The sequence below is a fragment of the Scomber japonicus genome, chromosome 24 (assembly GCF_027409825.1).
Source record: "Scomber japonicus isolate fScoJap1 chromosome 24, fScoJap1.pri, whole genome shotgun sequence".
Lineage (NCBI taxonomy): Eukaryota > Metazoa > Chordata > Actinopteri > Scombriformes > Scombridae > Scomber > Scomber japonicus.
This window is the reverse complement of record NC_070601.1, coordinates 8,637,350-8,650,696: the sequence shown is the minus strand read 5'-3', so window position 1 is coordinate 8,650,696 and position 13,347 is coordinate 8,637,350. Positions and strand designations below refer to the sequence as shown.

Sequence of the window (13,347 nt, the reverse complement as noted above, 5' to 3'; positions counted from 1 at the left end):
AAGGTGACTGCATGTCTAACCATTAACACTAGCTACTGCCAGTTAGCATTTATGTCAAAGTTATTCATGTTTATTTATTTAACTGAAAAAAGTGGTGTTTGTGGAGCTGCAGTGATATTCTGTATATTAAGCACAGTGTCACACTTGCATTACTTTAATTGAATATTTGCATCATGTCTGTTTTGAGTCACCGTCCATTAATACTTGATTGTCTTGCCATGCTTGTAAGTCACTTCAGATAAGCTGTTTAATGTAAATGTAAAGCTGGTGGACTTTTAGTGAAACACCTATATACTTTATATTTAGTGTTACCTTAAAAGTGTTGCATACTAGACTTATATTGTTCAAGTATAAGTCTGAACTGAGTATACTGTAATCGTTTCTTTTTTAATGTTTTTGACTGACACTGCATCTTTATCTTCCCAGCACGAAATAGCTTAACATAGTCTTTTACCAAGACGTGGTTATTTGTGTGTGTGGTGTGTGTGTGTGGTGTGTGTATGTGTGTGTAAAGTCGTACCTCTCTGCTCATTGAAACCACTCTCTGTGTGTGCTGGGCCTCGGTGCAGAGCTGCGAATCCTCCATTCTCTGTCTGTACATCTCAAACTCTGCTAGAGCCTGCGAGAAGCAAAAGAGAGCATTAGAGCACCCGCATTACATTATTTTACATTAGAACTGCAATACATTACACAAATGGTTATTGGATACCATGCAGCTCAACTCAGATTTAAATAATTCATTAAAGGCTGCTGCAGGACTACTACACAACATGACGTGAAGATAATGGCATCGGAAAAAAAGAAATGGATTAAACTAAGCCACGCTAAACACAGCCATGCTAAATGAATTCCCTTTGGTGCCCAGCAGCAGTGAGTGACCTGTCTCTTCATGTGTTCGTGGAGTTCGACAGATTCCTCCAGACTGGCCAGCCGCCGCCTCAGGTCAGCCTCGTCCGCCATTTTACTCTTGTACTGCATGATTTTGTCTCTGGTTTCTGTCACAATGTGTTGGACCTGAGAAGCGAGGGAAACAAAAACAGTCAACATCTTGAAAGCTGCGGAAGTAACTCAACACTCGGTCTCATAAATGACTTCTGGGATGATGCATACAGTCAGTATATATAATACACTATCAAGTGACATTGTTAGGGCTGTGGTCATTTGTTTTGGTCTACTTTTTGTTTTGATTTTTGACATGCAGATAGCTGTGTGCTAATGACGCGGCGACGATTGGTGGTTGCCTGTGGTTGGCTGCAGCCGGGAGGCACCTGATATAAAAGAGCCAAGATGGCGGCATTTTTCTTACTTTCTAGATAGGATTGTTTTATTTGTTATTTTGGCCTTATTCCACCCTGAAGATTAATAACTCAGTCTTGTACTTTATTTATATCTATAGGTTCATTTATATATACACAACCCAATTTTGCTCGTGACTACTTGGGATTTGGGGAAGGTGGGGCCTATTCATGTTATGTCCTAGGCACCCCTAGACTGGGGCATAACAGACATAAAGAACTCACAGTATGACTTTCATTCCATTACAACATGTAAAGAATCTCCACAAACCCACAGAAAGCGTAGGTGAAAAAAGCACTTAAGGGTAAAATGTGTAAATAAATAAAGTGCAATACTCCTGCCTCAAAGAAAGGCTGCTTGGCAGGGGAGAAAAAATTCCCACTTTGAAAATTTGACACTTGAAAGCAACACTAATTAAATCAACAACTCAGACCAGGGTATACTAGAGCTGCTCTCTGAAAGCAGTAAGAAAGAAATTAATAACACCCAAACCCGTTTCATTCAGGCTTAGGGTCTCTCATTGGAGATCATTGTTTTTGATCTGAAGCCAGATTTATTATACATCTGTGAAACCAGTCCAGAAAATCCACAGAATACATTAAAATGGTGTGGAACATGTACACTGATAACTGTGTTTGTTTTGAAACCATTTGTTGGCTAGAAACAATCATGACTAATCAAACAACTAATATTCTCAATCGGGAATCAAATATGCTTCTCCTTTCAGCTTCTTGTACACTTTTTTTTCTCAGTTTTTTTTCCAGCTGTTCGGTGTTTTAACAAGATTTATTCAAGATAACAACCAATATGAGTCATAATCACACTTTAATCTGAGTGAAGCACATTATCAAAGACTACAGATGGACTACGTACTCTACAGTTTAAGCAAAAAGCTGAATAAATGATCAGAGAATCAATGAAAGCTGTTTCCAAGCAGGTTATAAGGTGTCACTGGATGATCCACAGTCACCAAATCTAATTAAACAGCTATGGGTGGTTTTGGAGTTACATGTCAAGTATTCAAAACTTTAAATGAGGGAATATCTTTTGGACTAATAATGCTGTTCATTACTGTAGTAGAGTTTGGAGAATGCATGCAGGAGTGTGAAGCTGTTGTGGACACTTATGGTGGAGAGATGCCTCATTAAAGGCGCCTTTAGACTCTGCAATAACTACCCTTGTGTCAAGTTAATTGCATGTCACATTATTAGAGATGCCTATGATTAAAATCTTGGTTGCAATCTGTGTCAGACTGGACGATATCAGTATGAAGGGTGTCATATTGTATGATTGTGCTGGATGTATGGAGAATTTTAGAGCTGTGTGTTAATACTTATCTCGCATCCTCCCCATGAGAGAATGCAGCAAAGTCACATCATTTTTTTTTAATTAAGGAGAACGAGTGTGTTTTCTCTCTAAACCTTTGGATTAAGTGCATTCTGGTCACACTGTGAGAATTTGGTCTTTAATTTTTGACACGGTCAAGAGTTTTGCATCAGGCTATGTTTGGCCGCCAAAGCTCTGCATCGGTCACTGGTGCACGTGTCTCACAGTGCAATCTAGGAACGCTGCTTTGGATTGAAAACTAAAGATTTTAACACATTTTTCTCCTTTCCAGCCCAAAATTCACATAGTGTAAAAGGGAATCAACACACTTTATGTTGTTTAGGTAGCCATCAGTACCTGCTGCTGTCAAACAACTGTAAAATGAGTTAATCAGCAGGAAGGGGAGGGCTTCACACCCACAAAGTGTTATAGATGACAGACACTCGAAAGACACTAATTAATCTCTACCTTAATCTCACAATCAAGATGACAAGTGAGGCAGATAAGTTGAATGCAAAAAAGAGTGGTATGTGTGATTTTGGTCTGCACAGTGAGGTGTTAACACTCTTCCTGCAGTTTGGGGGCAGACAGCTAAAATATGGTGAGCCGACGCTAAAATTGCATCGTGCCAGTGGATCTCTGACTCTCCTCTCACTCCCACTGCAGCAACCTAAAATACTCAACAGATAAAACCTCCAAAATGCTCCAGTGAAATGAAAGCAATAACAGCATTTCAATGGTAAAACATACTCTCATTCCCATGACAGCGAGACCGTCTGCTGCTGGGGATCGTCCTTTTGAATTTTGTGTTAACCACATTATCAGCTCAATGATACTCTACAGTGATGTCTGGTGCTTTGTGGTGTCCGTACCTCATCCTCATGGGCATCTTTCAGAGACTCGATTTCCTCTTCATGTTCGTCGTTCTTGGTGTTGAGAGCATAAATTACCTGGAGACAGGAAGAGAATGGGACGACAGAATGAGAATAAAGGAGAGAAAGCTTTTATTAACTGATTCAATATCAGATCAATAGTCCTGCATTGAAGCTCAGTTCTGTATTCAGGGTGCGATTAAACGATCAATACCAATAACATCAGTCTCGCAGTCTGATTAAAGACGGCCTTATTTGCAGACAAGAGTTGTGATTTCACTGCGTCTGCTTTAGAATATATTCACCTCCTTTTTTGGAAGTGTTTTCTGTCTCTCTGAACTGTTTGTCAGCCATTTTTCTTCCCCAAAGCTGAGGAAATCTGTGCTTGATTTAAGTTAAACTACCAAACAGATCCAAGACCAACAAAGAGGATGGAGATTAAAACAGAAAGCACACATTAAACAGAAATTATAGAGGAAAACACACCATAAAAAAGCTGTTTTTCGTCTGTCTACACTTGGACAAAAATACCTTTAAATCCTACATGGCCCTCAAATATGGTCACACAAAAGCCCTCTGCTGGCTGCGGTACTCGCCACACACAAGCCAAGTGTATAACATCTTGTCAGTCATGCTCTCTCTCCCCCAGAAACCTAAGTAGGCTTTATAAGCGCTGGAGGTAAATAATATGCAGGTCCTGTAAATTCAGGAGCTTTAAAAAAAAAAAAATCTTAAGCTTCAGCAAATTGAGGCCTCCGGTGAGCTGCTAATATTCAGTCATGGTCAGCTGAATCGAAGCCCCGCTGGCGTCAGAAGCAGCGGAGCACCAACATTAAATCTCCCTTACAGGTGAGGTGAAAAGTTTACACACAACAAATATAATGGGTGTATACATGGTGATTATCCTCTGTAAGGAGAAATGGCACTCTCACATAATTACAACTTTCTATTTAAATACCACTTAGATCAAAATCCAAGTAATAACACTACACTTACAACCAACTCTGCCTGTACTACACATCTGCAGTTCAACCAAGCAGTTATTAAGTATATAAACTGCAATTGTACGATTCTTTCTCACACACACATAGTGACATCTTCAAATGCTTGTTTTTGTCCAACAGTGAAAAAACTAAAAATCACGTGTGATAAAAACATTTCAGAAGCTGGAGAAGAAAAAATCAAGTGTTTAAATGTTTAACTTTCTGTTGAACTAATCAATTAATGAACTAAGCCTCTCAGCTTCACTGTTGACAGCATGTTCTGTGGATTATCCAGAGTATGTGGAGTTTCTGGGATGAGATGTTGTAAATGTAATCTTTCAGTGCTTTAAGCTAAACAAACCATATTCACTTTAACTTAAATGTAATGGAAAAGAGGCAGACATCTACATATACCCCTTTTCCACCGAGCTGGAGCTGATGCTGGTTCGGAGCCAGAGCCTGACTAAGCACTGGTTCTTTTCCACCGCCAAAACTCCAGCCCTGAGCCTCATAACGGGAGCTTTGCTGGTCTATTAGCCGGCTAGCGGGGCTAACGTTTATTAGCCGGCTAGCGGGGCTAACGTTTATTAGCAGACTAGCGGGGTTAACGTTCATTAGCTGACTAGCGTTGCATTTACAGAGAGTTAAAAGTTTGTTGATTAAAAGTACTATTTTTATCTCTTTTTTTTTTGAAGAGCTGTCTTCTTCTTCTTCTTCTTCTTCTTCTTCTACTTCTTTTTGTTCTTCTTCTTCGTTTCCGGCAGGCTAGATGCCTTGCGCCATGTTGCTGCCATGGTTGCTGCCCCTCACTGGTCAATCATGGAAGTGCTTCAAAGGCGCACGCTGGCTACGTTATACAGTGACGTAATCGCGTGGCTCCTTGCCCTTGCCGGTGGAAAAGCAACATGTTGGCAAGAGATGCTTGGATTAGCTACAGCGCACTGGCTCTGGCACTATCTCCGAACCAGCAGTGGCTCCAGCTTGGGGAAAAGGAGTAATAGATGTCTCAAAACCTGTAAACTATCTGCATGCATACAGTAGAGTTCACAGAGTGTATTTGGAGTCAGCTGTGTGTTAACCTTAATCTTTATGACTCTGCCTGACAGTATTTAACACCACACTTGCTTTCATCAAACTGCTAAAACATAACAGATTTTTGCTCATGTTTGCTTCCTCCTTCAAATTGCTTCCTGGATGTTTTTATTTACTCCATCACTAGTATTACTGTACCACTACAGCATGTTTTCAGCTTGTAGTGAAAGAAGTCACAGAAAGGTAGATTTTCGCCTTCTGTTCAGCTTGAGTGTGAGCCTCTGATTCCCAGCAGCAAGCCAGCCATGGAACTGTTCCTTCAATTATACATGATTATTTTACTGACGCTGGTGCGCCTGCTGCTTTCATCTCCCTCTCCTCTTCCTTTGCTTTCAGCCTTTTATCTCTCTCCCTTTTGTCTTCTTCTCCTCTCCTCTCTCTTTTCTTCTCTGTCTCTTCATCTTCATCTCCCAGGAATAAAGATACCTCACAACACTATTTGTGTCTCCAGTCTAACACAAAAGCAGGGTTTCCATAAATAATGTCGGATGGAAAAGAAAGTCAGTGAAAAGAAGAAGAAAATATGTTATTTATACACTGATCAAATAATATTGCAGGCTTGGACTGATCAATTCATTTAAATCTAATAGATTACAACCCTGACTGGGCACTTTATGAATTTGTGCTTTTAATTTGTCAACGGTCTTATATGTTTTTTCATGCTGCCTTGCTACTGAGCTGAAATCTACAGATCTAGAGGTTAATGTGAGAACGATTGAATTAACCCCTAGGTCTTTGATTAATGAAAGAAAATCATTGAACTTTCTCCAACTTGAGCATTTGCAGCTCATCGTAAACTGAACATGATTTTTAGCTGTTGACTGGACAACATTAGCAATTTGAAGACATCACCTAAGGCTTTGGGAAACTGTAATAATCAGTTTGTTGCTATTTTCTGATTTTCTCATGAGATTATTGAATGAAGAAAATAAACCTTGCTGGTATGATACATGTTGTCAGTGCTTTGTAATTTCATACCTGTGACGAGAAGCTGTGAAAAGGCTGAGATACTCAGCTTTGTAGAGTAGAAATGAGCAAAAAAGAAGAATATAGAACAATATATCTTCCTTTGTGCAAATAGTACATGTTTGCTTTATCAGTTAAATACATTGCTGTTGTTCTTTTTCTCAATGCAAAATAGAAGAAACCTAACAAGCCGTGCTGAATGGTTATGTAGTTAATAATGGCGTAATGTTTGGATATGAGATTTGGGATGGAAAAACAGTCAAAATAATAAATCCATTGTAAATCTTAAAGCTCATATAAGCTTTTTGTCCTCTAGTTAAATATTTGGCTATCTGTATGTCTATTTATCAATATATCTAATCTGTATATAAATATGTACATAAAGTGTTGTAGTTCTATTCAAACTCTGCATTCTTCTTGGTCGCCGCTGCACCCCCGGACCACACCACCACCACAAATAGATGCCTGTCCTGTGGGAAACACTGGATGTTGTGGATGGTTGTGTGGTAGCAAATTGTTACTTGTGTTGTAATTTTCCCTCTATTCTTTTTATCAACCTACTGAGCACATCCCTCCAGTGAGCAGTAGGAGTGACAGTCAAAACCCTCCTTCCTCCTCTCCGTCTCTGTTGGAGGTTTCACAGCCAAGTTTTCAGGCCTGAGGCTCCAATCAAACCAGGCCCAAAGGCAGCATAACAGCCTGCAGCTACCAGAGTCACAGTCAGTCCTTTAATGCTGTAAAACCAGCAGTAGAACATCTCCCACTATGTTTCCTTTTTTTCCCCCCATCATGAATCCCCTCTGGGAACACAATCCCTGTTGCTGCTGACCTCTTTACAGGCAGGAGGTGAGTGAAAACAGCTAATATGTGCTACCTCAGAAACATATGATTTTATGAGCTGCTTGTAGAATAGACACACAGAAACTGTTCAAACCAGAGAAATGACAGTATTGATCATGTGTATAAATGCTTAACTGACAACTAACTTCTATTTTAATGTTTGATTATTTGTTTAGAGTCAAAAAATAATGCTTCTTAATTGTGAATATTTTAATTTAAAATGCTTGGATTACTCTAGGTTTAATCGATAATGAAAGTAATCATTATCTGCAGCTCAAAATGATCCTATGAGTCATTTTGGAAAACACTGACACACAGATTATTTTATTGTTAAGGCATGAGGGAATGTGAACAGAGGTTTTAATTATCTCTATAATACTCCATCAATGGTCAAAACAGCTGACCTGAAATGTCATTTTAATGTATGGATGATTTTTTTTTTCCAGTGTTGAGCCGTTGTGCAGATATGTAAGATTTAATTTGCTTAATTTAAAACAGGTGATAAAAATGCATGTTGGCATAATTACCCCAGTTGTACATCTTCTTATGTAAAGTTATGCAGCAGAGTCTTTTCTCAGCGCTTCAACACATTTACATTGAATGTGATGTTTTATTCTATTTAACTCCTTTCAGATGGACAAGGATAATCCCAAGCAGAACGGATGCAGAGAAACTAATTACATACAGAATATTAAAAAATGGACTAGTAGCATCCATGAGTTATGATATGAGGCTACTCCATTCACTAAAATGAAGCAAATTCTTTAAACTTGCTTAAAAAATATTTAAAATTACGCCTTTTCTTGCTTAGAATATAAAAATAAAAACATTACACAGATTCTGACTGGATCGTTCAGACTGAAAGGAAGTTTAGACTCAGATGAATCTCGTTAAAATCTATCATTAGAGTCAATTCAGCTTGAGGTCTCTCCAGCTAGCAAGGAACTGATCAATTCTACACGTGTAATCAATCCAACTGCACTGTATGTACCATTATAGAGGCGGGGGGATGACTGCTCAATAGCATGCTGTCATCAAAAGGCCAATTATGAAGCAGATTTACAGTGTGGCCAGTCTATCACTAAGAAGTCAAATAGGTATGGAGCTCCTCTGTGTAGACTGAATGAGGACTGATGGCACTGCTGACAATAGGGCACCCAGGAGGGATGATTCTGGGGCTAAAGGACATTTTCCACACTAGATCGCTATTGATTGAATAAAAGGTCATTAACGTCTGAAGTAGAACAACTGCAGCATTTTGCTCAAACAACACTTGCAAAGAATGATTCTGTTGCTTTGCTCTCATCATTTTCAGAGGATTACCATCATATTCACTAATTAAAGGATTAACGAGAGCCTTATTCTCCTAGGTGCTGTAGTCTTAACGGGATCCCTCGACGTTTGAGCTTTTAGTCCACTGTTTTCCGCCATCAGACGCACCAGGAAGTGGCAGCACAGCCTCTGTATCCAATTAGCTGAAGCACAGAGTTGGTTAGTTAGCATTTAGTTTGTCCTCCCCAGTCCTGGTGTGACAGCTCTTTGCATCTGTTACTTCTTTTTGTCTTTGTGTTGCTCTGAGGATCCAAGGACACTCAGTTTGTATTGTGCACGCTCTCCTCCCTGAGCATCACTACAACTCATCACAAACACAGCAGGCAAGAACAAGGACACATTGAGTCTCTCTGATATAGGAAATATACATAGTGTGTTCTGTGATATTCAGAAAAGAGTAGCCTAACCGGAAAAAAAAGAAGTGGAGTTTCCCAAATCTGCAGCATGGACTGTACTGTAGGACTCTTCCTCTATATCCTCTTGCGTGTAGTTGTGACCTCGTGGACTCGTGAAAACCTCGTCAGCCACTGCGTAAGTGCTTGCCCCAGTTCCAAAACCCGTGAGCGTTCCTGTTCATCCAGAATGATTTGGGTGCTGACTTTAGTGAACTTGTGTGTGGACGAGTATCCAAGCATGCATTTTTAACATCAACCAATGCTTACAGCAGAGGGAGTTTTTTTAATACATCAGCAGGGTTAGGTTTGGGACTGAATTTGAACATTATTCTTCAAAATGACTTCAAAAAGATTGCATCAAAATAGCTGATGATTCATTTTCTGCCAACTCATCAATTATTTGACTTGGTTACCAGTTAGTTTGATATTTTAAGATTTGGGGGGGGGGGGGGGGGGTTTATTAGAGTTTTATCAAATTGTAGTGCAGCAGGTGTGACCTCTATGATGACCCTCCACATGATTTCATGCCATACACACAGTGGAAACTGAAGACAGAAAAAAACTGTGGGAATGGCCTTTTGACCTCTAGCTCAATACTTAAAGGATTGAGGCTTGTTGGTGCTCCACCACAGTAAAAAACAACTTCATCTTGAACATTATTTAGCTGGTTTCTGTCAGCATCCCAGCACACACACTGTCCTTAAAGTCACAAATGACCTTTTAATGACCGACAATGCTGGCATGCGCTCCATTCTGCTACAGCTTGATTTGAGTGCAGCTTTTAACACGATGGATCAGCATTTAGTAGACAGACTGATGCAATATTGGGTTAAACATTAAGTTCTATGTGTGTCTATTAACAACAGCATGTCATTGCTACAGTACAGTCAAGTATGGGATACCTCAAGGGTCTGTTACTGCAATGTATACTAGCCTTCTTTCCTTCTTAAATGCAAAGTCCAGTCCAGCTATGAAGCCACAGATGTCACTATAATACCAGCTCAGTGCATTCTGCATTTGAACCATAAGCACACATTTACTCTGCAAGCTGCTACCAAACACAAAACTGTAGGACATCAAACTTAAAGGGCATGATTTTCTTATTTAGCATCTGATGTGTCCTACTTCAACAAACTATAGCTCCACCTGGTGAGTGTAAAATAGCTGAGGTGTTGATTACAGCTATTTAAGCCTTACCAGGTGTGTGTTCTGAAAAAGCAATGCATTTTAAAATATGCTTGCTGGTATCTATAGTATGTGGCACTGTATCAACCCCTCAAAATGATGTAATGGCATGAAAGGCAAAACCCAGGATGTCTCATTTAAATCTCTGCAGCTACAGACCTCGACACAGATTACATGAGAGCAGAGCCGGCCATTCTGCACCATATATTCCTACTCCTCATTATTTCCTCTTTTGCTTGCAGGCAGCAAATGATTATTTTTTATTTTTTTTTATCTTTTGAAGGATTTGGGATTTATTTATCTCCATGGTTGATGTTACAAGGTAAAGTGGGATGTCCTTTCTTTGTGTTTCCTTTGAACAAAACAAGATTCTCCTGTGTACAGCAGCTGGATAATGTCCTACTTTCTGCCTGCTGCAGGAACATTACTAAAGGAAGCACTGCCTCAACAAACAAGTTCAAGTTAAGTTGCAAAAAAGTGCTCACACACACACACGCCGCTGTAAACACAAAGTTGTAGCTGTCAACCAGACTGAATGCAGAATGAATGACACACGCACAACAGCTTTAGAGAGTCATAACCCCAAAACACAAGAATAGCATTGCAGTGATGTCTGATTCACTCATTTGAAATGAAACTGTTTGCATGAAAGAGTAACATGCGCCACATTGAGCACGGCTGGTAAACAGATAGCTGGAGCTTGCAGATACACACACAATGGCAAAACACAGACGCATAAATCTGCCATAACACATTCAATTTTTTGAAAAGACATCTGGATGCGGAACACGGAGAGAGAGCTTTGCTTTGCTTTTACAGAGGCTGGAGCAGATGCAATAAAATACACTTGAATTCTTGAAATGACCTGAGAAATCCTTTTTTTAATTGCCTCTTCTAAACCACAGATTTATTTCACTGTAAAATAATTTTTTATAATTGATTTATCTGCTGATTATTTACATATAACAGCTCCAAACCCTTTTAAATATACTGTTTTCTAGGATATGAAACAGAAACGCTGCCTTTCTAAGCATGAATTGGGAAAGAAACACCCTGAACAGGTTGTCTATATGACAGACAGACAGTTCTATGAACACCATGATACACTATTTAGAGAAAAAATACAAGCTCCATTTAGAAAACACTGCCTTCCAGTAAGCGTTAAGTGTTAAATCTATTGTTTGTGGACGTTAATTCTAATTCTCATTATCCAGACTATCTCTCTACCACTGCAAATTGAATTATTAACCACTGGAGCCACTGTATTATAATCCTGGATACCCACATTGCCCATCTATTTGCAATACCGTGCATGTTTGCGCAGGTTATCTTACTCCTACTGTACTACTCTGTACTGGGATAGAATCACCATGCCTGTTATGTAAAATCCTCTGTCCTCTCTACACAAAGCATGGTTGTACAAATTGTCTTGCACTGTATCCCCCTTTCCTCTCAGACAAAAGACTCGATGCTGCAAATGGAGCTGCCACCTTAAATCCTCCACTACAGAGCGACATAGTATCTCTACACTGGATTCAGGTGGACTACAAAAGAAGCAGCCCAGCCAAAACCCCTGCATCCCTCCAAGATTACATAACTTCGCCTCGTCCCTTGGGTGGCAATGGCAGCCCTGAGATGGCAGAGGAAACATGCACAGGTTACACAGTGGTGTGGCAGAGGGTAAATGCACAACAGCACAGTCCTCTGGGCATTTGGCAAGCTCTCAACTATCAGTGTAATCACTCATGAAATACAGTCTTGTTGTCAGTTGTATTTTTGCAGGCAGAGGACAGCAGTTGGATCACAGGGGAAACTCTTTCTAGGTAAGACTTGTATGAAAGCACATGAATAAGTAAATGAATGAATAAATAACTGCAACAAAGCTTCCAAGGGTTATTTAATATTGACCTATGAACCCTTAAAGGATGCAGAGCAGTTCAATATCATCAAACCTGCTCCTTAATATAAACACATGTAACTTCAGCATCACACCTGCTGCCCTGCACGGCACTTAATGTATAAGATACAATAAAATAACACCACTTCCTCTCTAAGCAGCACGTTTACAAACGACATCCCACATCAATCCCTCTCCACATTACTACTCCATCTACATCCCAACCTGCTCCAAATAATTAAATCACTTCATCTGCGCCATTCATTCAAGCACACACACACCTTGGTCAGCTGTGCAATCTTCTTGCTCATCTTCAGATGCAGATCTTGAGTGTATTCCAGCGTTAAACCCGCGTCGTAAAACATGCTGGATGTTGGAGATTGGGTATATTTGGTGGTACTGCTTGTCGAGGAGATGTACGGAGGCTGCCAGCCAGCTCCCGTCGCCATTTTCACCGGGAATAAACCAAAACACGACGTGTTAAATTCTAATAAAATGGAGCACAGGCTGTTACCCGTCAAATCCCCCCCATTGTTGTGTTTGGAGTTAATCTTCAGCTTCAGTGAGGGAGAAAGATGGGGAGCAGGGCGCGAGACCGTCCCATCATCGTACGCATCCTCAGCGGGGGCGAGCTCTAGGAAGGATGGGATAGAGGCGGAGACGCGCTCCAGATGTTCATCCAGCAGCGCGCGTGCAGGTTCACTTGGTTTGGGCTTTAACGCAGCTCTCTGTGGCGGGGTTTATCTGGCTGTTGAAGTGCTTCATTAAAGACAGATAGCAGATTACAGCGGGCGTGCTGGTGGCAGAAAGCCCAGCCTGTGTGTCATGCTGTCAGCCTCGGAGACGCAGCAGCGCACAAGCTGCATGATGCTGCCTTCACGGCTGTCGGACATGTAGGAGTTTTGAGCGCACAGGAATGTCCCGCAGATGGGATGTTTATATACAGTCATTTCACGTGAAAAAATAGCTTGTTCCATTATGAACTGAGAAATATGCCAAGAAGAATTATAAGACGATTTTCAGTAGGCTATAAATGATTCAATATTTCGTGGAAAATATTCAGACATATATCAGCTGCAGAGGCAATGCTGTAGTGTCCCCCCTTTATTCATTATAATTTAATAGTTTATCAATTTTGCATGTTTCAATTTCCTCTGTAACCT

The 13,347-nt window shown here is 40.2% G+C and overlaps 1 protein-coding gene across 1 annotated transcript in view; it reads right to left on the bottom strand.

Moving 5' to 3' along the window:
* Nucleotides 1–12,633, bottom strand: part of fam184aa (family with sequence similarity 184 member Aa) — a 44,917-nt gene extending 32,284 nt beyond the window's left edge. The window contains exons 1-4 of the mRNA XM_053314449.1: nucleotides 12,466–12,633; nucleotides 3,495–3,572; nucleotides 880–1,014; nucleotides 521–619 (exon numbers count right to left, since the gene is read on the bottom strand). Coding sequence (XP_053170424.1) covers nucleotides 521–619; nucleotides 880–1,014; nucleotides 3,495–3,572; nucleotides 12,466–12,633 — 480 coding nt within the window. The remainder of the gene's footprint in view (nucleotides 1–520; nucleotides 620–879; nucleotides 1,015–3,494; nucleotides 3,573–12,465) is intronic.
* Between the last annotated feature and the right edge of the window lie 714 nt (nucleotides 12,634–13,347).